The sequence below is a fragment of the Heterodontus francisci genome, chromosome 35, assembly GCF_036365525.1.
Source record: "Heterodontus francisci isolate sHetFra1 chromosome 35, sHetFra1.hap1, whole genome shotgun sequence".
Lineage (NCBI taxonomy): Eukaryota > Metazoa > Chordata > Chondrichthyes > Heterodontiformes > Heterodontidae > Heterodontus > Heterodontus francisci.
In genome coordinates this window covers 36,975,933-37,003,387 of record NC_090405.1, presented here as the reverse complement: position 1 = coordinate 37,003,387, position 27,455 = coordinate 36,975,933, and the positions used below count along the sequence as shown (strand labels likewise).

General features: G+C 41.3%; 1 protein-coding gene across 4 annotated transcripts in view; it reads right to left on the bottom strand.

The window, feature by feature from the left end:
* Window positions 1-261: 261 nt before the first annotated feature.
* Window positions 262-27,455, bottom strand: part of sin3aa (SIN3 transcription regulator family member Aa) — a 122,746-nt gene continuing 95,552 nt past the window's right edge. For 2 of the 4 annotated variants that reach the window (XM_068015350.1, XM_068015352.1), the window contains 6 exons: window positions 24,563-24,732; window positions 19,499-19,672; window positions 16,588-16,680; window positions 10,729-10,823; window positions 4,814-5,021; window positions 262-2,311 (listed from right to left, as the gene is read on the bottom strand). In XM_068015350.1, coding sequence (XP_067871451.1) covers window positions 2,081-2,311; window positions 4,814-5,021; window positions 10,729-10,823; window positions 16,588-16,680; window positions 19,499-19,672; window positions 24,563-24,732 — 971 coding nt within the window. In that variant the 3' untranslated portion in view covers window positions 262-2,080. Of the gene's footprint in view, window positions 2,312-4,813; window positions 5,022-10,728; window positions 10,824-14,363; window positions 14,381-15,210; window positions 15,668-16,545; window positions 16,681-19,498; window positions 19,673-24,562; window positions 24,733-27,455 lie in introns of those variants that run through there. The other 2 variants (XR_010969464.1, XM_068015353.1) reach the window with 2 other exon arrangements.

Sequence of the window (27,455 nt, the reverse complement as noted above, 5' to 3'; positions counted from 1 at the left end):
ACCGGCTGTTCTTGAAGCATACAAGGATGGAACTGGATCTCTGTCTGTATAAAAAAAGCTACGTTTTTGCGTTTCAAAATGTAGGGAATACAGCAATTAACCGCCTACCTCTAGACTAGTGAGGAGGTTATCACAAGAACAGCTTATACTTCAGATGCAAAAAAAAAGTCATTTCTATTGCACATTTAAAAAAAATCACAGAAAAAACAAGTCGAAAAAGAAATTAATGAAAACAAATACACTTCACACAAGACAGCCAGATTTCAGCCCTGGCGATATTTTAATGGGAAATACTGAACTACAAGTCAAGTTTACAATTTCTGTATAGAAATCACACGTGGGTGGCCAAAGATCACAGTACAGAATACAAAAAGCAATATATATGCATTGTACAAGCTGGCTTAAAAGCCCTGCCTCTTATACTTTACAAAGTGAAAAAAGAGAGGTTGCTGGGGCAAACTGTACAAATCAGTCTCTGACATTGTCTGATCATGATGTTGATGAGCACAGTGGCTATCTGAACAGAAGCAACGTGTTAAATGGACAATTTGAGGTTAATATCGACAGTTGGGCGAGTGGATGAGTAAAAAAAAATGTAAGTTACGGGATTTTCCAGTTGCCTTTAGCCAAATCTTACCTCGATGAGATTAGTTCTTCTAATGCTTGCCAAACCACTATCCAGTTTGGCCTGGGGAGCAAAGGTGAACAACCCACATCACAGGTTCCAGGAAAAAGACGGAGGAGGGGAATGAAGATAATTTAACTAATTTACATAGAAATTTATAAAATGGTGCAAGTTTTTTTATGGACCAACTTAAGCCCAAATTACCAGTCTGCTTGTTGTCAAAAACCGAATATTGAGTTCCATGGCTAACAGAGTTGTAACAAGACTAGAATGTGCTGGAACATCAGCTTATGGAATGAAGCACGTGACATGTACGGTTGCTGTCCAGTCTCAGCAAAATAAAAATGGAACTTGTTGAACCATTTTTCTTAAAAGAAAAAATCACGTTTCAATGAATAAAAGAACAGTTTGAGCATTAAAATAAGATGGGGGATGGGGAAATGTTATTAAATGTATAAAACTGATTTCCAGAGGCATCATAATTAACAGTCTTGTGCTTCAGACATTATAGCACTTTCAGTGTATGATAGCGTATGTTCTAGCCAACCAAATTTAAGGTTCATAGAAAATCTTTCAAAGTTCTTCTTTGTGACCCGTTTTAAAAAAAACCACACCCAATGTGTTTCATTAGCTTCCAATAGTATCTATTGTATTCACAAGAGGCTTCAAATGCGAGAATCAAGATGCATTTCTGAAAATACTACAGAACCAAGGAAACCTGAATGGACAGCTGCCATGTTAGTAAGAGAGACCCTTCAGCCAGTCAACCACTTGCTCATTAACATCTTTTAATACCTGAAGCTACGAATCAAAAGGGTCAAATACTGCATAAAACTGGAACCAGCAGTCTGCCAGACTTCCGACAGGAAGCAAATTGTGTTTGGAAGACTAAGGCAGGTTTAAAAAAAGGTTACAGGTAAATTACCCTGAGAGACCCAGAGTTCAATGTTTCCATAACAAAAGAAAAGGTGATTGGACAGTTCCAATGATGTCTGCCATGAAGTTTGGTCCAGTTGTTATTAGACGAGCAAACTTGAATTAAAACTTAAAACAAAAAGGCCAAAATGTACTATGTAATGGCATGCTGCACAGGAACACTTAATGATGCAAGTGTTCTGTACATAATGAAATATCTTTTCACTAACAGAAATTCACACACAAAGAAAGCTACAATTACTCTGAAATCCCTTTGGTAAAAACTTTAATAATGGTGCCTCATTTTTCCATATTAACTAACTTCAAGCCACCTCATACTATGATACACAATAAGCTAGTAGGTAATGCTAGCACATTGATGCAGATTGGTTCTTTTTTAAAAAAAGTCTGTTGACAATATGTACAGAGTATTTACAAAAACATAGCAGTGTTTTTTGTGTGGGAGCTGGTGTATGGCATTGGATTAGATGCCACAACATGGGCACATTGCTGGAGGGGAGGACCTGCTGTGCGAATTGGTCACGGCCCCTTGAATAAAGCACTGTATTTCACCCTGTATTTGTTGATTTTCATGAAGTGCAGTGTTTCTGTTTCACAGGTGGTTGTGCAAGGCACCATGCCTTCCAATCCCTCTCCCATTAACCACTTGCTGGTTTCAGCAGCCATTTCACGAGTCACGTGCTCCTTGCTCCACTTATCCACCCAAGCCTGAAACCGCTGGTGTAACCGTGTGCTGACTCGCTCGTGAGACTAAATCCAAAGAGAAAAACAATGAGAGCCGTCAATTATACCCACCAAATTTAACAAGAAATTGACATCTCAATGGTCCCCTGCCTCCCAGCTAAAGCGGCTGCCCAAAGCAAGTTTTCCAACAATCGATACCAAATGCATTCGCACCATATACTGTTGGGGGGGGAGGGGGGGGGGTTGGGGGTGGAAAAAGAGAATACTCAATAAGCAGCATCACCCAGACACTTCCTACCTTTTGAATGGCTTACAACATTATAACATAATGGACACTCATATGTCCTCCTACATGGGAGCTACAGGCAGTCTTGGAGGCAAAGCAGGAGATTGTTGGGCCAGTCTGCCTGTTTGTAGTTCCTCATACGCTATAGCTAAAAGTGCTACTGCTATCTGACTGCCACCTCTTGAAAATTCAAGGAAACCAATGATAACAATCCAAGAGCAGTCAATAGCTAATTGATTACTGAAACCAATTAGGATCTTATTAACTGGAAAGTTTTTTTAAAAAGTATGTGAAACATCATCACTGTCACTCAATGAGAAATTCAATAGATGTACAATTGAAGTATAGTGGCCTTGAACAAGGTTACAGGTTAGGAAAAAAATAAGCAAACAGGATAGTGGAAATCTAGAACACGGGGTCGGACTCAGAATAAGCAGTCGGCCATTTAGGGTCGAGATGAGGAGAAAGTTCTTGACTCAAAGGATTATGAATCTTTGGCATTCCCTACCCCAGAGAGCTGTGGATGCTCATTGAGTATATTCAAGACAGGGATCGATAGATTTTTGGGTACTAAGGAAATTTAGGGAAATGGGGATCGTGCGGAAAGATGGTGTTGAGAGAGAATATCAGCTGATCTTACTGTATGGTGGAACAGGTTTGAAGGGCCAAATGGCCTACTTCTGCTCCTATTTCTTATTTTCTTTTGTGGAGCAGACTCCCAGAAATTAGCTAATTCAGGCTCAAATGACACTTATCAGAGAGAAGTGTATAAAAACATGCTAAGAAGGGAACTAATGATTATAGAGATATTAATAACACTCCTATTCCCAGTCTCTATGTTCTTTTTACAAGCAGACCCCACCAAAAGGACAAATTGAACTATCTGTCTGTATAATAAAACTAAGTCAGTGCAGTATGGATATTCTGCTGCTAGATGGCAGTGACACTTAGTAAATACAAAGGATGCCGAAGATGTGCTTCATTTTTACTGCAACTATTTCTTCTCATTGAATTCAAAGCTTTGGGACTTCAGAAAACTCAAACTGAGTACCACAGTATTAGCTGTGTTGCTTTTTGATGTGGGCCCCATCTTCAAAATAGACAGCGGGACACTTAAAAGTGTCGCTGGTTGTTACAGATTAAATACTGAAATAGGTTTTTGTTAAAACAAATTAGAAATAAAGTTAAATTAGTAGAAGGAAAAGAAAGGATTGGGGAAGAAGACAGACAATATGGGGAAAGAAGGGACGAGAAGGAGAGTAGAAGTGTTTAAGCTTGAAATAAAAACAGATGTCGGAAAACACTCAGCCTGTCAGGAGAGAGAAAAATAATATTTTCCAAAGCATTTTCTGCTTTTATTTCAGATTTCCAGCATCTGCAGTATTTTGCTTTTGTTTAAGTGAGATTGTTATAGATTTTTGTAGTACACATTGCAACCACAGCAAGGAAACTGTCAGTAACTTGTAAAACTCCTCTAGACGATCATAAGTACTCACTTATCAAACAGAAGGGTCCAAAATCAATTATAAAAGACAAGACAAATTCTAAAGACCATATTTGAAAAGAAAGAATACCTTGGGCCTTGACTACGGAATTTATCCAGAATAAAGACAAGTATGCACCGTGTCTTTACATTAAACAGCTGTTACTTCTTCAAAAGACTTTGCCCCTATCTTGAAGTTTCTACCAGCTTAATTAAATCTTAAAAATATTTTTATTTTCAGCGTCGATGAGAGAAATTCAAAGTGTCCCTCTGAGAAACCATTAAAATGTATACATGGAGCATTTAATGAGATCGTTTTGGGGCCAAGTAGGAAATTAGTTTCAATCCCCATAAATTAATGATATAAAAGGACTGGACAAAACATAAAAGTATTCTCCTTCATAGAAGATGCACACAAGTGATGTAATTCTTTTTAAACAGCTTTCTTAAAATGGGGTCTTGACGGTCAGAGTCCCTTTTTAATAGAACCATTCCAATGATGCTCATAGATAACAGACGAGGCTTAAAACAGTTTAATCTCAACAGATACAGAAAGTGCTGGAAACACTCAGCAGGTCAGGCAGCATCTGTGCAGACAGAAACTTAAGATTTTCAGGTCAGAACTGTTCTGATGGAAAGTCACTGACCTGAAACATTAACCCTACATTTCTCTCTCTGACCTGCTGAGTATTTCCAGCATTTCTGTTTTATGTCATATTTCAGGTATGCATCCGCAGTATTTTCCTTTTTGTAACCTCAACACATGCAAATTCTATGAACTTTCAAACAGTATACTGACCTGACGAGCTCTCAGCAGCGCAGTTCTCCTGTACATGTAGTCTTCTGATTTGAAGACATACACCATCTTATAGGAGTTGAGTTTAAAATTGCACTGTGCTTTATCATAATTCTCTGCATTCTCTATAGATTTCTTATTGCTGCATTCCTTCCCTTCCTTTTCTTGTTGCTCCCGACCCCGTTGGCACTTGCGAATTCGACGCAGATTCCTGCAAAAAATAATGTACAGATCAGTGACTCAAACAAGTGCAATGAAACAAAAATGTTGTGGAAGGGGGAAAATCTACAGGAAATATGCAGGATCTGCAAAACATCAGTCACAATCCTAACACCACCCGGCCCCACTTTCATCCTTGCCTCATATTCTTTTTAATAACCCTCTCCCTTCACTCCTCATCATATTTACTTTACAGTTTAACAATCCTTGTAGAACTTGAGAGTTGCACCTTTTGGAGACTTGACCAAACTGTACGAACGAGGAAGCACTGACAGTCAACAAGACAGAAAGCCGGCACCTGTTTATATTTGGTAGTATAGACTATACCGAAACCAAGCCAGGGCGTCTGAAAGTTTCCTCAAATTACTATTCAGCAAACCTTGCAACAACTTTCCAAAGCAGACATGAAAATCATAGAATCTTACAGCACAGAGGAAGGCCATTCAGCCCATCATGCCTGTGCCATCTCATTGAAAGAGCTATCCAATTACTCCCACTTTCCTGCGCTTTCCCCATGGTCTTGCAAATTTTTACTATTCAGGTTAACTTTAAGTTAATACTCAATTTTCTCATACAGCATGGTCTATTCATTTAAGTGCATGGACCCTTCAAATTTCTTTGCGCCACCGTGCACGCGTGGTGATTTAAAGAGGTTGACTTGTGCTTGGCCTGCACAGGAACATCTGGGTTGCCTGCAGCCGTATAGCTTGGAGGGAACATTGTTAACACTTGTTCCAACTGTGCTTATAAAAAAAACCCCAGAAAAATCCTGTTAAATTTGAACTGTACCAAAATTATCCAACCATTTAATAGTTTGCAGCGCAATGGAAAAGCTCTGTGCGAGCAATAAAATTATTTGGTCCAAGAGATGTACCAGTGACAAGCTATTGTGGGGAAAAAACACTTTTTAGTTTCCTATGATTTCTATTCATAAACAATGGGGTGGAAAGGTCCACAAGTCTGAGTTCCCGAGGCTGTAGAAAATGTGAACAGAAGTAAAGGCAAATACTGCAGCATTAATGTTGTAGCAGGAGGGAGAGTGCCCGACTGACCATGCAATCAAAAAAAAATCCTCAAATTACCAAAAGCAGAAACAGAAGCAAAATACTGCGGATGCTGGAAATCTGAAATAATGCTCACATCTCTATCCTGGGCTTGCTGCAGTGATCCAGTGAACATCAACGCAAGCTCGAGGAACAGCATCTCATTTACCGATTAGGCACACTACAGCCTGCCGGACTGAACATTGAGCTCAATAATTTCAGAGCATGACGGGCCCCCCCATTATACTTTTATTTTTAGTTATTTTTTCTTTTTTACATTTTTTTTTTGTGTTTATTTTATTTCATCTTAGTTTGTTCAGTTTGCTTACTCACTTTCCCCCCCCATTTTTTTCATGTTTGTACTTGCTGCTGTTTAATCTTCAGTCCGTTAACACCCTATCTGTCCTAATGCTTTGTCTTTCAACACACCATTAACATATTTTATGCCTTTGCCCCATGACCTTTTGGTCAGCTAATCTGTGGCCTTGTCCAATCTGCACCTTCTCCTTTGTTATCTCTTGCCCCACCCCTGCTTTACTTGCTTATAACCTTTGACATTTCTAATATTTGCCAGTTCCGAAGAAGGGTCACTGACCCGAAATGTTAACTCTGCTTCTCTCTCCACAGCTGCTGCCAGACCTGCTGAGTATTTCCAGCATTTCTTGTTTTTATTATAAAAGCAGAAACAATCCTTGTTGCCTCTCATTATACTTTGATGGTGTACCATTTCACCCTTACCATCAGATGATGGCAATTCTACAACTATTGTGCTGCAACCTCAGGTGCAGTATAAAGATCTCTTTTACTTTGTCCCACCAATGTGTCAAACCCATAACCTCAAGAGAGTTTCCCCAACCTCTCCTGTATCAAGGACATTTAAGTTTTCAGCACTAGCCAGGGTCCACAAAAGGAATCAATTCAATAGATATTAGGAGCACAATGATATGGGTGAAGTTGCCAGAATAATTTAGCCTCAGCCCTTCACAGCAGTCAGGATGTCCACTAAAAAGACTTGCATTTATACAGCAGCCTTCACAACCCCAAGACATCCCAAAAGTGCTTTACAGCCAATGAAGTACTTCTGAAGTGCGGTCCCTGCTGTAATTTCCTACTTCATTGGCTGTAAAGTACTTTGGAGACATCCGATGGACATGAAAGATATATTAATATAAGTCTTTCTCTTTTCTTTTTAATATCGGAAACCTGGCAGAAAATTAGCAAGCTCGCACAAACAGCAATGTGATAACGACCAAATAATCTGTTTTGGTGATGATGGTTTCGGCCTGGATACCAGGGATAACTCACCTACTCTTCTTTGAATAGTGACATGGGATCCTTTACGTCCACCTGAGTCGGCAGATAGATTTAACGTCTCATCCGAAAGAGAGCACCTCCAACAGTACAGCACTCCTATGGTACTATACTGGAGTGTCAGCCTAGATCTTTGTGCTCAAGTCTCTGGACTGCGAAATGAACCCACAATCTTCAGACTCAAGAGGTGAGAGTGCTACTCACTGAGCCACAGCTGACACTCTAAACCAAGTTTTAAAGCAGAAGGGACAAATGGTAAGTCACATCTAGAGGCCAAATGACTGCCCATCATATTTAATTTATCCTCCAAATGTAGGTAAACAACTATGTATATTTATAAAGAAATATTGGTATGCACTCCCAAAAGTGCCAACAATGCAAAAGTCAACCTAGAAAAAGGATGGACAGGAAACACTGCTGCATTCGCAACTGCAAACATTGGACAGACATCTAAAACACATTGGCTTAGACCCAATGTGATGAACCTGATCTGCACACAGACCCTTAAGCAGTTATTTTGTAACACTTTATGGACTTCTTTTAATTCCTGGTAAATTAATTAAATAAAACTGTAGGCTGAAGGGTGAGGCTGAATATATTGTTTTGAAAATAAGTCCCCAGGCTTCTTGCTGAGTGATAGTGTTGGTGGTTGGGAGTGATGTGAGAACTGGTAAAGCGAAAAACATTCTACATCCTGTGTAAGGGCATTGTTCAGAAATGGATTTACCTTAAATCTCATTACTGCAAGAAAAAAAATTGACACGATACTTGTCTCTGCAGGTGATAAATAAAAGGGCTTGAATGACACAGATGGATGCATTGAAAGATGCACTCAGCTTCCAAGGGATGTACAAGTACACTTCAGGACAATAATTTCTTAGCAAGGCTACAAGTTAAATTCACGCAGTAAGAGTGGCCCACAGGATGCAGTTGTGGGAAGGTGGAATGACATGGGCAAGGTTACTGAATGTAAAACTCTTTTAAAAAAAAGTATAGTGTTGCCCATAATTACCTCATGATGAATCAACAGGTCTGTGATTAAGTGAAAGTGGATGAAAATATAAATTGGCTGCCTCTCACCTCTCAAGGATTCCTCCTACTACAATGACTGGTTGTGATTATGGGGCAAGATTTTCATCCAGAATAATTTGCTAAGTGAACGATTGAAAGGGTGCGTATTGAAACTAGTGTGTGCAAATTATTGTACTTAATTAATTCAAGCTCTTGTCTCATTTTTCGGATTCTGATTTGTTTCCATCTATTTTTATTGTCTCTCTTCATTGCTTTTCACTCATTTGAACATTAGGAACTGGAGGAGGCCATTCAGCCCCTTGAGCCTGTTCCATGATTCAACTAGATCATGGCTGATCTGGAACTCGACTCCATTTACTCACCTTTGTTCCATATCCTTGATATTCTTACTTCAGTCTGTCTTGCAAATTTCAATTGACCCAGCATCTGCAGCCTTTTGGGGGAGAGAATTCCACATTTCCACTAATCTTTGTGTGAAAGAAGTGTTTCCTGATATCACTCCTGAATGGCCTAGCTCTAATTTTAAGAATGTGCTTTGTTTTGGATTCCCTCAGCTTGTTATATATACTCTAGGCAAATCTTTTTATCAATTTAAACACCTCAACCTTCTAAACTCAAGAGATACAATCCAAGTTTTAACTACCTATCCTAATAATTTAACCCTTTAAGCCACTGTTTCATTTTGGTAAATCTGCCTTGTTCACTCTCTAAGGCCAATATATCTTTCTTGAGGTACAGTAGCCAGAATTGAACGCAATATTCCAAATGGAGTCTGACTAAGTCTCTGCACAGTTGAGGGGTATTTTTTCCCCTTTATGTACAAGGGCCCTTGAGATAACATTCCATTAGCCTTTTGTACCGGTGCACTGGCTTTTAGTAACCTGGACACTCAAATCCCTTTGCTCCTCCATTTTCTAGCCTCTTGCCAGTAAGAAAATCTTCGATTTGACTTTCTTGGAATAGCTCATACTTCTCCATATTGAACTCCATCTGCCACGGTTTTGCCCACTCACTTAATCTGTTTGTGTGCCTTTGCAGCTTCCTGCTCTCATCTATACACTTACTGTTCCTTCTAACTTAGCATAATTTGCAAACTTGAATGTACAACTCTTTATTCATTCAACCAAGTCATTGATACATATGATGAAAAATTGAGACTCGAGTACAGATCCCTGAGGAGTACCACTCGTCACATTCCGCCAATCGGAGTACATTCCTTTTATCCCTGTTCTGTGTCCTACCTAACAGCCAATTATCAACCCATCTCCCCAGGTTACCTCCAATTCCACACTCTCTCATTTCTGTTAATCTCTTGTGCAAAATCTTATCAAATTGCTTCCATGATGTCCACATAGACAAGATTTGTTTTTTATTCGTTCTTGGGAGGTTAGCATCACTGGTAAAGCCAGTATTTACTGTCCATGTCCATAGACATTCCCCTGTCCACCTCATTAGCAAACTCCTCAAAAAGCTCAACCATACTCGTCAGACATGACCGACTCTTCATAACTCCATGCTGACTCTGATCACCCTCACACCTTGTTCAAGTGCTCAGTCGCTCTGTGTCCCTGATGATAGTTGTAGGGAGATAACTGGAACCTGACATCTCTTTGTAAGATGTAAAAGGCCTTAGAAAGGGTACCGAGGTGGTTTATCAGAATATTACTAGAGATGAGGGATCTCAAGTTATTGAGCAGAGGTTGGAAAAGTTTGGACTGTTCTCCTTGGAAGAGGTAAGGTTAAGAGGTGACCTAACAGAGATTTTCAAGATGATGAGAGGTTTTGATAAAGAAAAACTACCTCCCTCTGGTGAATGGGTCAATAACAGAGGTCATAGATTTAAACTCTTTGATAAAAGATTAGAAGGGAGATATGTTTTCACTCAAGAGAGTTGCTGGGATCTGGATTGTTCTACCTGAACAGCTAGAAGAAGCTGATTCCATAAATAATTTTAAAGGGAAATTGGACAGGTGCTTAAGGATGAGGAACTTGCAGGGTTGTGGACAAAAAGCAGGGATGTGGGACTAAGCACAACTGCACTTTCAAAAAGTAACACAGGCACAACAGGCAGAATGGCAGAGTTCCGAAGAAGGGTCACTGACCCGAAACGTTAACTCTGCTTCTCTTTCCACAGATGCTGCCAGACCTGCTGAGTGAATCCAGCATTTCTTGTTTTTGTTTGAGGCAGAATGGCAGTCTCTGTGCTGTAAGCTTCCATGATTCTCTGACTCTTTCCTCCAAATATTATTTACACTGATTCAGTGTTTGATAGCCAAGCCAGGGTTCATAGTTTAGTCACTGGAAAAGCCTTACCTTGGCAGGAACACAGGTTTCTGTGCTAGGTGTTCCCGTAGTTCAGGAGAGGTAGAATCTGAATTCATATAACGATCCAAAAAGTCCGACCAGCGCTACAATCAAACAGACAAGTGTTAATGAAATATGATCAGCCACCTAGGAGATAGTAGATTACTTGCTTAATGTATAAATTTTTTGATGTTGAAGTTCAACTTCCACATACAATTATAAATTTCTTCCAATCTGAGTGGGGTGGTGGAGTAGGGGGGGAAGCTGGAAGAAAGAAAATCACCTAGGGACACTGTTCCTTTAAATAAAACTACACTTAGTGCCATGAGAATTCTCCCATCTCTGCTGATTCACATCCACACTTTAAGGCAGAAGCTCAACAGTGAGATTTTGGAGACCAACAAAAGAGAAGAAAGACTTGCCTTTATATAGCGCCTTTCATGACCTCAGGACGTCCCAAAGCGCTTTACAGCCAATGAAGTCCTTTTGAAGTGTAGTCACTGTTGTAATGTAGGAAACGCGGCAGCCAATTTGTGCACAGCAAGCTCCCACAAACAGCAATGTGATAAAGACCAGATAATCTTTGATTTTTTGAAGTACTGGTTGAGGGATAAATATTGGCCAGGACACCGGGGATAGCTCCCCTGCTCTTCTTCGAAATAGTGCCATGGGATCTTTTACGTCCACCTATGAGGGCAGACGGGGCCTCGGTTTAACGTCTCATCCGAAAGACGACACCTCCAACACCTAAAAGGCTGACACCTGCAATATGGCATGGATAAGTCAGGGATACGTTAATTTTGACACATCCAAGCTTCATTAAAATGATAAATCAACAGTAACAATAAAAAACTGTTTATAAAATGATCCAAAAACGTACAAGACAGGAGAAGTGGCCATGTGGCCTAACCAGTCAACATTGAGATTTACCCTCCACATGGGTAGAAGTTTTAATCCCAATAAAACAATGAATGAGACACATCTCTAATCTGTAATAAACCAGACAAAAGATTGGCCAGAAACTGATTCATATGTAGAGGTTGAGCTTGAATCAAAATTGAGGAAGATTTCAGCTACATCTATTCTAACTACACCAAAGATTGGCAGGTTATCCTCATTCTTCAGCCTGCTTTGACTGACGCCTCTACTGCCAGGAGAGTGGATGGGCAACATGGTCCCAGACCTCTGCCAAAATCCATATGGTGCAGCTACTATGAGTTGGGAATTAGCATCCAGACTGGACTACTTTCTGAATTATAACAATATCATAAAAAGCACTCACAAAGGGTTGAAAAATCTAAGTTTCAGTTGTTGTCGTAAAGCTAGCCTCTGGAGGAACTCTTGAACATATATGCCCAAAAGGTGGCCAAAATGCAAGTACAGTGAGGTCTAACTTTTGTTCATGACTCCTGCTCTACTAGGATATGGTAGCCTAATGACACTGGACCAGCAGAGCAGAGGCAATGAGTTCAAATCCCACCATAGCAAGTTATATAACTGAACTGAATAAATTTGGTCATTTGTGGCCCAACAACAGCTTCCGGATTGTTGTAAAATACAACTGGGAGACTGCCACTCCTACCCAGTCTGGTCTACATGTGACTCCAGTCCACTCAGTTGTGGACAACTGCTACAAAGTTCAAAATCAGGTTAAAACATCTGACAGACCCACTGCTAAAGATCCAAGGTTTTTATTAGGGCAATGTACAGTCAGCCCTGTAAAGTCATCCTCTCTAGCACGACGTCAGGAAAACTAGCTGGACTCGCATATCTATCAGCTAACATCACAAACTTCCATCATCATTCCTGGGTATGTCAAACCAGCAAGACAGAACCATTAGAGGTGAAGGCACAGTGATATAGTCAAGTGACACCAGTAGTTCTCAACATTAATGCCTGACTCCATGAAGTTTTAAATAAGTCAAGAAAATATCACGATCACCAGAATACAAGCATGAGGGCACCATGCTGAAAATGTACATTGTTCTGGAGTCCTGCATTCAGTTCTGACCACCAAAACGTAAGGGAAGCATTTAAGCTTTGGAGGAGAAACAGAGATTTGCCACAAGACTGATCCCTGGCATTCAAGCACTGAGTTATGATAGTCTAGAAAAGTTTGGACTTTCCAGCCAAGAGAGAAGTCAGATGAGAGGTAACTCTAGGGAGGTATAAGCTATTAGTGGAATAAATAAGGAAGATCTGGAGTACTATTTTAGTTAAACCAACAGAACAAATCAGATTTTCATGTTTGAAGAAAGCTCGTACGTTCACAGTATGTATTCTCAATGGGGGGGGATGTCAATGTCCACCACAAATCATAGCTTGATAGTACCACCACTGACTGAACTGGCCAAGTCCTTAGGTACATAGCTGCCAGACCCAGGACCTGCAATCAGGTGGCAAGGGAACTAATATGAGGATGCAATAGCATTGGAATGACCACCATAGTCCTGGTGAGGACAAAGTCTCGTCTCCACAGTGAACACATCTCCCAATGGGTAGAGTGACACTACTGTCATATTAAGGAAAGATCTAGTAACCCAAAACATCTGTGAACCATCAGCAGCAGAACTGCATACCACCACAATGTGACTTCATAGCCCAGCACATCTCTCATCTCAATGGCCGTCAAGCTAGAAGACAATGTGGCAAGGTACTTAACGAAGCTACTACCTGCATGTTGAACGCCACAAGCACAGGTTATAGTCAGAGCCAAGCAACCAGCTTTACCACATCCAGTCGGGAATGGTGGTGGACTGCCAGGCAACAAACAGGAGGAAGAGACACCATGAACATTCTCTCAACCACAGTGGAATCAAGCAAGTGAATGCAAAAGCTTAAGCGCTTGCAAGCGTCATTATGTGTTGTAAACAACTGCACACGGCCTCCTCCTGAGGTCCGCAATATCATATATGGCAATTCAGTTTGATCTTTGTGATATTGAGAAGAATCTGAGTGTACTGGACACAGTTAAGGCAATGGGCCCTGATAATAAACAAGCTGTACAGCTAAAGACATGCACAACAGAGCTAAATGCTCCCCTAACCAAGCTGTTCCAGTTTAGTTAAGACTCAGGCATCTACCCAACAATGCAAAGACTTCCCAGGTATATCCCATTCACAAAGAACAGGATAAATCTAACCTGGCCAGTTACTGTCCTTATTAGCCTCCTTCCAATCAATAGTAATGGCACTGTTGATGATTCCTTCCATCAGGCAACACTTACTGACAAACACCCAGTTCAATCATTTTCATTTTGGTTCCACTAGAAGCACTTGGCACCGGACCTCATTGCATCCCCGATTAAGACATGGGTGTAAGAGCTGAATGTCAGAGAAGAGGTGACAGGAACCACCCTTGACATCAAAACAGCATTCAACAAAGTATGGCACAAATAAGCCCTAATAAAACTGGCTAATTGGATGGAAGCACGGTTAAAGAGAAAACCCTTCAGTGGCTAGAGTCATACCTGGCATAAAAGAAGATGGTTGTAGTTGTTGGAAGCCAATCATTGCAACCCGAAGATGCCATTGTTTCTCAAAGAAGCGTCCTTGGTCCAACCATCTTCAGCTGCTTCATCAACGATCTTCCTTTCATAATGAGCCAGGAATAGGGCTGTTTGGTTATGATTTCACAGTGTTCAGCTGTACTTACAACCCCTCTGACAATGAAGCAACCCATACCAATCAAGATCTGCATAACATCCAGGCTTTAGTTGACAACTGGCAGGCATCATTCATGCCACCCAAGTGTCAGATCCCCAAAAAAAGCCTAGCCATCTCCTATGACCTTCAATAGCACTTCCATTGACAACTCCCCCAACATCAAGATCTTGAGGTCAACAATGGATATAAGCTAAACTGGACAGCCAGATCAGCACAATGGCTATAAAAGTGGGGCAAAGGCAGGGTACTCTGTAACAAGTGGTTCGCCAAAACCTTTTGTTCAAAACCTCTCCAATATCTACTACACTCGTTAGGTAAGTGATAGAATATTCATTAACTGCCTGGATGGGTGTAGCCACAACAGTCAATATGCTTGACACCATTCAGAACAGTGCAATCTGCTTAAATCTTGGGCCATGAAATATTGACACCTTCCATCAGCAGTGCACTGTGGTTGTAGTATGTATATCCTGCAGAAGCAGTGCAATAACTCACCAAGGGTATTTTGATAGCACTTCCCTCCACTACCACTAAGGATAAAAGCAGCAATGCTGTGAGAACACCATCACTGCAAGATTTTCCTGCAAGTCACATATCATCCTGACTTGGACATATATTGGTGTTTCTTTGTCATTGCTGTGCCAATATCCAGGAATTTCCTACCTAGCAGCTTCACCACTAGGACTGTAGTGGTTCAGGAAGGCTCACCATTACCTGCCTGGGGCAACTAGGAGTGGCAATAAATAGAGTCTTGCCAGTATTGCCTATATCCCAAGAATAAATTAATAAAAGGAGAGAATAACAAGAAATAAACTTCATAACTTACCACGTATTCGGTTTTTCCAATGTTTTACTTTCAAAGGAAACAGATAGCTGCCTACAGCAATGAAGATGTGTTTGTGTTGTTCATCTAATTGCTGAGTGTTCTGTGCAAATCATACTTCCTCTCAATGGAAGAAAAGACGAAGGTATAGAACTTCAGCATAATTACTTCCAACTAAGATAAATTGGATGTCAGCTTGATTCATCTAGTAGCATGCTCATCTCTTAGCTTGGTTCAAACCCCAATCCAGGACTTGATCATATCTGAAACCAAGCAGAGCACTGAGGCAGTACCAACTTCGGATGAGACATTAAATTAAAAGGCCAGTTCCAGTGGTTCAGAGGAACATTAAAAACCGCACAGCAGCATTTGAAGATAAGTAGAGTGTTCTTCCAGCGGCCAATATTCCTTCATCAACCAACATCACCACAAATAGACTGACCGATCATTCAGTTCACAACTGTGAGAAAAATAATTGCTGCACCTGAAGTCACTGCATTTCAAATTCAATGGATATAAAGCGTTTTGAGACATTTCAGGGAGATGCGAGAAGGTGCTATATAAATGCAAGTCTTTAGTTCTTTCAATTCTTTCTAACTCGAACAATATTTGATAGAAGTTAAAGATGGGGGCAAAGAATTGCTCTGTCCCTGTGCCCAACAAGTTACAGTGCTACTATGCGAAGTTCATGGACCCTACAAACTGAAATGAGAGCAAAGGGACAGTTTCAAATATAGAAAAGTCCAAGATCACAAGAACCCAGTGAATTAACTTTCAGAATTCTCCATGATTCCTGCTATTTAGTTAAATTCTACAAACTGTATGCGCACTTCCACATAAGGCTTTGCCCACTTCTGGACAAATGTGAGGAGTAAATTAAGTGCATTGCCAAATAACAATTGAGTAGCAGTTAAGATGTTGATATCCCATTCCCTTTGGTAGCCAATTCCATTCATGTAAGCCACCATTTTTCTAACAATATGCCAATCAGCTCACAATAAGACTGTGTTCAATCACTTCTATCTGGGATGTGGGCTGGATGCGTCGCTGCAGTGAAATATTTGAGCTTGAGGTTCAATAAACTGACACAGGCACAAGCTGTAATGAAGGCAAGAGTCCAAAAAGAAACACAATATAGGAACCACAACATTATGTGGAGGAAAATCTGTGTATTCCCTTTGTTGTTATATGTACAATTTCAGAAAAAAAGTTTTATTTATACATGGAACTTAAAATGGATCTTCTGGATTCTCCAAATCTAGGTGTTTCTGGCAAAATAAAACCATCCTGTCGCACAGACAGGACCCCCAGGTACTTTACACTCTTGGCTGGGAGTACCTCTCATCATTCATCAATACTTCAGTTTTGTGTCAAGCGCACCTCTGCTTCCACAGGATCGTCTGAGTTTTCCTCTTCAGTATCCAACAGGTCAATGGTTAATGACACTTGTTCTCGGCTATGTATGAACGTAAGCTAGGGGGAAAGAAAATAAATAATAAATTTGAATGGTTCTGAAGTACACCTAATATTCATTTTTACGATATTATATTCAAAGTGTCTTCGGATAACACAGAGCATGCAGAGCGATTGCCGACATCATCAGTATGTCCAAACACTTGCCAGTATGAATTCGTGATGCACGCGCCAACATCACCATGTAATGATGATATGACGTAATTACGCAACAAGCAGCCAACCACGAGAAGTGATGGGGGGGGAGGGGCGGGGAGAAGAGAGGGGTGGCAGGGGAAGCGGCGGGTGGGCAGCGAGCGGTGAGGAGTGACGAAGCGGGAAGCAGCGAGTAGTCGGTTGTGAAAGAAAACGGTGGGACAGAGCAGCAAGCAGACAGGCACGGGAGGGAACAGCGAAGAGAAGCAGCGATTAAGGTGGAAATCGTAGGAGGGAGTGGGGTACTGTTAGGGGAGGATGGAGGCAGTGATCACAGCCGTTGAGGGGTGAGGGGGTTTGGGTTCAATTCGCTTTGTGTAAAATTGAGCAGCCCCATCTTTATTACTGTCAGCCGCCTGAGAAGTCGCAGACAGTAACGTTCAGTCGACGAGGCTGCATTTACGCATGTGTCAGTAGTGCACCACCTAGTGGTTGCATTGTCAGCAAACGCAGCCTATTATATTTGACTATCAACTCACATCGCGGTAACACTCCACACAAAGATCTCTGTAGCTCAGCATGATAAATTTATTAAGCTATGTCTGCTTTAAGTATATAAAAACACTGCAGGGCACTCTAAGGCCATCTCTCTTTTCCCCCAAAATTTATTCCTACCTACCAGCCATCTTGCAACATTTCTCAATCCCCTTTTCCCAAAATATATAATGAAACAAAAGGGAGAGAATTTTCAAAGCTTAAAGTACACAGCTGGAAAAAAGCAAATTTCAATGGGGTTAAAAAAAAGGAACTGGGACCAAATAAATTGGGAAAGATGTACCAATGAACAAATTACGTCAAAGTCTGCTCCTTTGAAAGTACCTAACTAACCTCCTCGGGTCCTGATGGACTTCACCCTAGGATCCTAAAAGATGTGACTAGTGAGACAGGTGGTGCATTGGTTTTAATTTTCCAAAATTCCCTGGATTTGGGGAAGGTTCCATTAGATTGGAAAATAGCGAATATAACTCTTTTACTCAAAAAGGGAGGGAGACACAAAGCAGGAAACTACAGGCCTGTTAGTTTAACATCTGTCATAGGGAAAATATTAGAAGCTATTATTAAAGATGTTATAGCAGGGCACTTAGAAAAATTCAAGGTAATCAGGCAGAGTCAACGTGGTTTTGTGAGGGGAATCATTTTTAAACAATTTACTGGAGTTCTTTGAAGTAACATGTGCTGTGGATAATGGAGAACCAGTGGATGAACTGGATTTAGATTTCCAGAAGGCATTTGATAAGGTGCCACATCAAAGGTTACTGTGGATAATAAAAGCTCATGGTTTAGGGGGTAATATCTTGGCGTGGATAGAAGATTGGCTAGCTAACAGGAAACAGAGAGTAGGCATAAATGGGTCATTTTCTGGTTGGCAAGATGTAACGAGTGGTGTGCCACAGGGATCAGTGCTGGGGCCTCAACTTTTTACAATTTATATAAATTACTTGGATGAAGGGACTGAAGGTATGGCTGCTAAATTTACTGATGACACAAAGATAGGTAAGAAAGTAAGTTGTGAAGAAGACATAGGAGGCTACAAAGGGATACAGATAGGTTAAGTGAGTGGGCAAAGATCTGGCAAATGGAGTATAATGTAGGAAAATGTGAAATTATCCATTTTGGCAGGAAGAATAAAAAAGCATATTATCTAAATGGTGAGAGATTGCAGAGCTCTGAGATGCAGAGGGATCTGGGTGTCCTAGTGTATGAATTGCAAAAGGTTAGTATGCAGGTTCAGCAAGTAATTAGGAAAGCTAATAGAATGTTATCGTTTATTGTGAGAGGAATTAAATACAAAAGTAGAGAGGTTTTGCTTCAGTTATATTGGGATTGGTGAGAACACATCTGGAGTACTGAGTACAGTATTGGTCTCCTTATTTAAGGAAGGATGTAAATGCATTGGAAGCAGTTCAGGGAAGGTTTACTAGACTAATACCTGGAATGGGTGGGTTGTCTTGTGAGGAAAGGTTGAACAGGCTAGGCTTATGGGAGAATCTAGAACTAGGGGTGACTGTTTCAAAATAAGGGGTTGCCCATTTAAGACAGAGATGAGGAGACATTTTTTCTCTGAGGGTTGTGAGTCTTTAGAACTCTCTTCCTCAAAATGCAGTGGAAACAGAGTCTTTGAATATTTAAGGCAGAGGTAAATAGATTCTTGATAAGCAAGGGAGGGTGAAAGGTTATTGGGGGTAAGCGGGAATGTGGAGTTGAGATCAGCCATGATCTTTTTGAATGGCAGAGCAGGCTCAAGGGGCCAAGTGGCCTACTTCTGCTCCTAATTTGTATGTAACTGAAGCCATGATTAACATTTGGCTCCAAACAAAAGACCAAATTCGGAATACATTTGGACGTGTGGCATCAGGCGCTGTTTAAACATGATAATTGTGGCACTGAACTCCATTCAAACGAGCCAGAGCAATATAGGAGTCACGATGGGATCCCACCCATATGATTAATCTGCATGTTTACTTTTCAACAGTAGTTGAGTAAAATTCAAGTCCTATCACACCCCCACTTGACCCCTGTTCTGTGCCACTTCCCTCAAATCAGATTCCCAGCCACACCTCCATAAATGCTAGTCAAACAGGGTTTGTGCCAGTGATGGATCAGTATCTGAATACACACTTACCTTAAAGCAGTTCTCATCTGACATGAGCTGTTCAGCCTTGCGCTGGTAGTTGCTTTCAATAACAGCTCGAGAGGATATGGTTGCCAGGGAACCTCCAGTAGCACAATTATTACTCTCTGCTAGGTACAGATCAGTCACCTGTATACAGATTTCATCGCTTACAATATGCTGCAGCTGTAAAGAACAAAAACAAAAAAAGCATAGAACAGGTTAGTGATTCAAATAGATCTTTGGATTTGAATTCCTGTGAAAATATAAAGGCGAGGTGAGCAATATCCCTAATCTCAAGGCAAGTCAACCAATTCATTCCAGGAAGGCTTATAAAGTGACTGGTGTTAAGTGGTGGCACTATGGCACAATGCACTGAAGCCCCAGAGGATGGTGTAAATGTTCAGACCTGCAACTTCCCCATTACATGGCCGGAATTTTGTCTTGGCGACTGGGGTCTCGACGACTGGCAAAAGCACCGGCGAGAGCCCTGCATTGCTTCCTCTGGGGAAGGGCTGCCAAATCAAGTGCCAACTAGGCACTTATGTGGACAGCGGCAGGCCTTCCCAGGATCAAGGACCCAAGCGACGGAAGTCCCGCCAGTTGAAAGCAGCTCCTTCATGAGCAGCGCCACGGCGGAGATGGTGACTGCTGCCGGTACTGGACTCACTCAAGGCCCTGAAACCAGGCCACAGTGGAAGGAGTTTTACGGGATAGGGGTCGCTGCGGGTGGGGGTGGGGGGGTGGGGTGGGGATTTTAGTGGAGTCAGCAGCAAGGGCAGGGGTGTAGCTGTCAGCAGGGTGCTCCCCCTTTCCGATGCCCGGTCCCTCTTCAGACACTGAATGCCTTTTAATGAAGGACTGCACCACCCCCACTCCCTCCCCCACCGGAGCTGGCAAGCAACCAGTACAGTTTTGCTTGTTGTGTTCCCCTTGCAGCGACAGACCCACCCGCTGGGCTAAGTCCGGTGGCGGCGAGATGAGGCCCTTAGTTGGGCATTAATTAAACAGCCTTCCCGCCAGCGGGAAGGTGGAGGGGTCCCTCCCCCGCCACCAAACCGCCTGATTATATGCTCTCCCCGCCTCCAAACTCACCGCAGGGGACAGCATAAAATTCCTCCCCCCCCCCCACCATGTTCCCAATATCAGCCATGTCATTGTTGGGAGTACATGAGCAGAAGTCAGGTCAACCTTCCTGACAGGAGTTGGTCAGCTGGTATGTAACATTAGGAGACTCAAGGGAAGAATACATCTTTAAAGATAAAGATAAAAAAGATTTGTGTCCTTACTTTCAACTACTGATAATTGTAGAAAAGTTAATCCACAACAAACTTCTACTGTTCACAAATAATGGATTTCTATTGCCAATCTCATAGTTTCCAACTGAATATTATCTAAAGAGTATTACAAAACAAGACATACCACAAGCAACATTCAAAGTAAAGGACTCTCATTTTGAGTTTTATCCCTCCCCGCTCTTGCAGATGCCCCACCAAAATGAACATAAACACGGAGCTCACTGAAGTTTGAGATTGTGCTTTTCCCCTTGAAATAGTAAAAGAAATTGATGCAGCATGGGTGGATTTTAGTATTCCTGTTTCAACAATGAAGATTATTGACCAAATAATAAACTCTGAAGAAAAAAACTGCAAACAAGGAAATCAGGCAACACTTGTCAGTGTACAAGTTCAGATAACCAGGTCTGTTGAAAGTTAATTTCAGAACTCTCCTCTGTTGAGGAGGGAGGACAGTCAAAGTGTCTGCTCCCAGGCTTCTGGCAGTGTTGCTGCTGAAACATTCGCCTGCCCCACTGAGTAACTGGAAGCAGGAACCAGACATGTACAAAGAACATAGAACAGTACAGCACAGGAACAGGCCATTGTAAAGGAATCCGGAACAAAACCTGGTTCACAGCAACTTCTACGAAAATAAAAAAAAGGTCAGGGTTGAGAAAAGGCCATTCTCTCTACTGATAGTTAGCTCTCTCATAGCCCAATGCCACAGCCCAGCATACAGTACAGCAATGTGGTGTGCAGGGTCACATGATTTTCACTTCCCCAGGGAATTACCCAATGGCCACGTTCCCTGACAAAACAAGAGCCCCAGGTAACATGAATATTTAAATCCCTAAACATCAAAACATTATTTACGGCAGGAATATCCCCACTTCTTGCCATCATTGAGTAAAAGGTACACCTTGAAGTTTTGCTGGCCATATAAAAAATTCAAATCAACGTTCCAGTAATTTGTATGCATTTCGAACTGTCCATTTCAAACAAATTTTGATACTCTGATTTAGGATTTATAGACGTGCCGTGAATATCCAGGCCCATGAAGTGAGTCAAAAACAACACAAGTAAAACAATACTGTCCATTCCTTAGGCAGCAGGGGAGTGATTGTGGGTCACATGTGGCCCACAGTCAATAGTTTCAATAATGGAACTGGATTTAAAGCAATCACTTTTTAAAAATATTGTTATTGAAAAATACCAGTGATAAAATATTTTCACTTGGTGCATCATTACAAGACAATTTAAATACTTCTCTAGAACCACAACAATAATTTGTATTTATACAGCACCTTTAACATAATAAAACGCCCCAAGCAGCTTCACAGAGGAATTATAAACAAAATAAGACACTAAGCCACACATGGAAATATTAGGACAGATGGCCAAAAGCTTGGTCAAATAGGTAGGGTTTCAAGGGGTGTTTTAAAGGAGGAAAGTGAGGTAGAGAGGCTGAGAGATGTAGGCAAGGAGGGAATTACAAAGCTGGGGGCCCAGGCAGCTGAAGGCATGATAACATAAGAACAAAAGAAATAGGAGCAGCAGTAGGCCATTCAGCCCTTCAAGCACACTGCACCATTCAATTCAAGACCATTTTCTTGCACTATCCCCGTATCCCTTGATGTTTTTAATATGTAGAAATCTATCGACCTCAGCCTTGAACATACTGGGACAGAGACTTCCAAAGATTCACCACTCTCTGAATGAAGAAATTCCTCCTCATGTCAGTCCGAAATGGCCTGCCCCTTATTCTGAGACTGTGTCCCCGGTTCTAGACTCTTCAGCCAGGGGAAACATCCTTGCTGCATCCACCCTGTCGAGCCCTTTAAGAATTTTGTATGTTAGAATGAAATCACCTCACATGCTTCTAAACTCCAGAGAATAAAGGCCCAATTTGTTTAATCTTTCCTCATAGGAGAATCCCTCCATCCCAGGAATTAGTTTGGTGAATCGTCGTTGCATTTCCTCTATGGCAAGTATATCCTTCCTTCGGTAAGGAGACCAAAACTGCACACAATACTCAAGATGCGGTCTCACAAAGGCTCTATAACACCAAGGATGGTGCGATTAAAAGTGGGGATGCTCAAGAGGCCAGAATTAGATGAGAACAGATGTCTCAGAGGGTTGTGGGCTGGAGGAGATTACGTAAATAGGGAGGGACAAGGCCATGAGAAATTTGAAAACAAGGATGAGAATTTTAAAATCGCAGCGTTGTTAAACCAGGAGCCAATGTAAGTCAGTGAGCACAGGGTGATAGGTGAATGACATTTGGTGCGAGTCAGAACAAGGGCAGCAGAGCTTTGGATGACCTCAAGTTTATGGAGGGTAAAAAGTGGGAGGCTGGCCAGGTGTGCTTTATACTTTACTAAAGTTCCTAAATTTCTAGCAGGCAAAGTGATTCCTATCCCTTTAACTATTGAGAGCAGGACAAAAAGCAAGTAGGACAGTATGACTTAACACTAGGAAAAAACTATGCCCCACCCCTCCCATGGGACAGCGATAGTACCACAATACCCTTGAGTAGGCAATAGTGAAGATCTGGTTTAACTGATTAGTAAACAAATCTCTTAAGGAAGGAACAGCTTTTCTGTTACCTTCCCATATTGATCCAGCTAGACTGTATTAGCAAACTGCCAAGTAGCAGCGCAACCTACAAAACCACACATTAAAATTTGAATTAATAGAAATTCTTGTTTCTGTGGAGAGGAAACCAAGTAAATAGTAATGCTGTTACAACATACCCCAAGAGTAATTCAATTAGTTGTTATCTGTACAAGGCTAGATTAAGGACTGCACTGTCCAGCAGCACTAAAAATAGAATTTTCAGGAAATAATTCACAAAATGCTGCAGAAATGTAATCTCTCAATGTAGCAAAGTCATCCCTGCAGGATCATTCCTCTCACTTTACCCCAATGCTTAATTTCTCCCCCTTTCTTCAAATGTTTCAATTCTATGGCTGTTGACCTGGCCACTTGCTCACTGACTGTTAGTGGTTGTCCAGAATAACACTTCATCCAATTCGCTCTTCTTTTCTGTGGAGAATTGCTTACCCTGCACCCAATAGGCAGGATCACTATTAAAACACTTCAGAGACCCCGATTTCAATTTCAGTCTTAATTTTTCACTTTTTCCACAGTTGTTAGCTACATGGTGTGCCTATTCCATAGGGCAGTAGTCATCACACACTGCATACTTGCCCTAGCTTGCCCCAAATCCCAACCATCCGTCACCTACGCTTTCCAAGTCCCTTTGTAAATTGTCTCCGTTCTACCTCCAAACCTCTTCCAGCGTGATGGCTGCAGCTCAAAGCCACCATTCTTCTGCATAATGCACCTCTCCTCCCTCTGCTCTAGCACTGGCGATAGAGCCTTTAAACCATCATGGCGCCGCACTCAAGAATTCTCTTTCTGAACGTCTCTGCCTTGCCACATCTCTCCTAAACTTCAAACTCCTTCTCAAGACCCATGTGCTTGATGAGTCAATCCACTCCCAGTTGCCTAACCCAATCAATTTCTGCTTGGTGTCCAATCAGCCCCTGTGAAACTCTTTGGGTTGCTGTGTTTCATTATACATGCTATACAAGTGTAACTTGATAATTCAAATACATGTCCCTTATAAATAAAGCAAACCACTGTTTAACTTGCTACGCATTTAGTTTGTAGCTTTCTCCCAATATCCACACCAGGATATTTTATTTGGGAAGGGACTGGAGGGGATAGAAACATCCAATCAGGTAAAATCAGGCTTAGGAAGAAATGTTAAGAGTTCTAATTGACTGCATCTTACCTGCCTGACTATACTCTGAATGAGTTTATCCATTGTAAAAGCAATGAATGCATGAATAGTAAACATTTCCCGAAGTGTGTCCTCATACTGGGAAGAATCCATGTTGCCATCCAGAAGATTCCGCACCATATCAAGGAAAGCTGGGTAATAGTCTTCCACATCAATATCCACTGAAATTTGATAAAAACAACTGGTTATACCATGGAGCCTTACATACACATAAAGCAATTCCCATCATGTATTGACCCTTGCAGAGAGGTCCAAAGCACCAGCTACATATAGCCCAAAGTAAACAGATCTCACACATATAGAAAACAAAGTGTCTCACTGCTACTGCCACACGTAAAGCTCAACACCTTACACCAGTCTCACGCACATACAATGCACCACTCTTCACATCAGACATACACAGCTCCTCACAATATCACGCGTTCCCCCCGCCACCTCATGTATTACAAAATTGCAAACTGGATTTGGAATTCACAGCCTGAAAGGGTGGTGGAAGGACATTTAATAGCAACTTTCAAAAGGGAATTGGATGTATACTTAAAAAGGAAAATTTGCAGGGCTAAGAACAGGGGAGTGGGACTAACTCTTTCAAACAGCAAGCACAGGCGAAAAATGCTGAATAGAATCATACAACACAGAAGGAAGCTATGTCAAAAGCATCAATCATAGAGCACAGTAAACAATTAAAATGGATCACCCTGAAGGACATGATTTCCTAGGAAATGCAGCACAAGTAACACATCAAACTATCACAAGATTATAACGATCCTAGCTGTACCCTCTCGTAACTGAGTTGCTGTCACCCGCACCCCCCATTCTTCAGTATTTATTGATAGCAGTTCCCAGTACCCCTCTGTTAATCTGAAAGCCCTTTCACAGCTTTGCCGCTGTTATTTAAATGCTATTCTCTTCACTAGTAACAAGCCCAAAACAGAATGTGAAATTTGGAAGATAATAGCTTTATAGGATTATAGTTACAACAACAAAACTAGTCACTCACTCTTGTAAAAACACTCGCTGTATTTTATTGGTATTTTGTTATACAACAGCAGTGAAGATAGTAAGCAAAGGTTTCAGGAATATCCAAATGCACTTCATGTAGAATGAATTGCATTGTGAAATTGTTATTGTTGGTGTGTGGGTGATCACAGAACAAGATCCCATAAACAGCAATGAGTTGAATGACGGTTCTATCTGTTTCTCAGTGGTGCTGGTTGAAGGAGGGAATGTGCCAAGATACTGAGTGAGCTCTCAGTTCATCTTGGAATAGCACCATAGTATCGTTAACATCCACCTGAACTAACAGAACAGACATGGCCTCACTTTAATGTCTTATGCGGAGGATGCCACCGTCAACAATGCAATATTCAGTACAGCATTCAAATAGCAGTTGAGATTATGTGCTCATGTCATGCAGCAGTGAACTTGAACCCAACAACCCTTTGACTCAGTGAGCATGCTATCACTGACACTAGTAGGTTCTCCTCCCCAAAACAATGTATTCCTGCTGTTTACTAGAAAGTCTTATACTGCGTTAGCTTTTAGTCATAATTTTTACAGATAGTACAGTGTCATATTACCAGAAGTGCGACCACAATAATAAAAATATCCACATACTGGAGTAAGAAAAAAAAATGTGCAACATAAAACTCAAAATGAATTTAGTTTACTGGGATCACACTTACAACAGATTTCATATAGGCAGTGAGCCAATTCACCTACAGGTCAGAGGAAATCTGTGCATTGGAGGATGCTCGAAATTTTAAATATGTTCTGCACAAAACACTCAAACATTAGGATAGAGTCAGCACCACCATTACAAATTCAGATCTGCCACACATTTCCTTCTCGGAATCAATGGCGTCATACACCACTGGTACATGTGCTTTACTTTTATGGTCCAGCACTAGGGGCTGTAACTATAAATTCAATGGGCAATTCAGGAGGAACCTTTTTTACTCAGAGGTTAGAACATGGAACTCGCTACCACATGGAGTAGTTCAAGCAAATAGCATCGATGCACTTAAGGGAAAGTTATCTATCACAATCTATATAAATGATTTGGATGTGGGGACCAAATGTAATATTTCCAAATTGCTGACATAAAACCAGGTGGGAATATAAGTTGTGAGAATACAAGGAGGCTTCAAGGGGACCTGGACAGGCTAAGTGAATGGGCAAGAGCATGCAGATGTAATATAATGTGAATAAGTGTGAGGTTATCCACTGTGGTAGGAAAAAACAGAAAGACAGAGTATTTCTTAAATGGTGAGAGGTTGGGAAATGTCAGGAAGATTAGGAAATGTCCAAAAGAGACCTGGGTGTCCTTGCTCACGAGTCACTAAAAGTGAAGCAAGCAATTAGGAAGGTAAATGGTATGTTGGCCTTCATCGCAACGGGTTTTGAGTACAGGAATAAAGATGTCTTTCTGCAATTGTATAGAGCCTTGGTGAGATTGCCATTGAGTGAGTGCAATGGAGGTTCACCAGACTAATCCTGGAATTGTCTTATGAGGAGAGAATGAGGAAACTGGGCCTGTATTCTCTAGAGTTTTGAAGGATGAGAGGTGATCGCACTGAATATTACAAAATTCTTGCTGGGCATGACAGGGTGGATGTAGATAGGATGTTTCCCCTGGCTGGTGAGTCTAGAAGCAGGGGACATAATCTCAGAATAAGGTGTAGGCCATTTAAGACTGAGATGAGGAGAAATTTCTTCACTCAGAGGGTGGTGAATCTTTGGAATTCTCTACTCCTGAGAGCTATGGAAGCTCAATCATTGAGCATGTTCAAGACAGAAATCGATAGATATCTGAATACTAATGACATAAAGGAAAATGGGGATAACACAGGAAAGTGGCTTGAGGTAGATGATCAGCCACGAT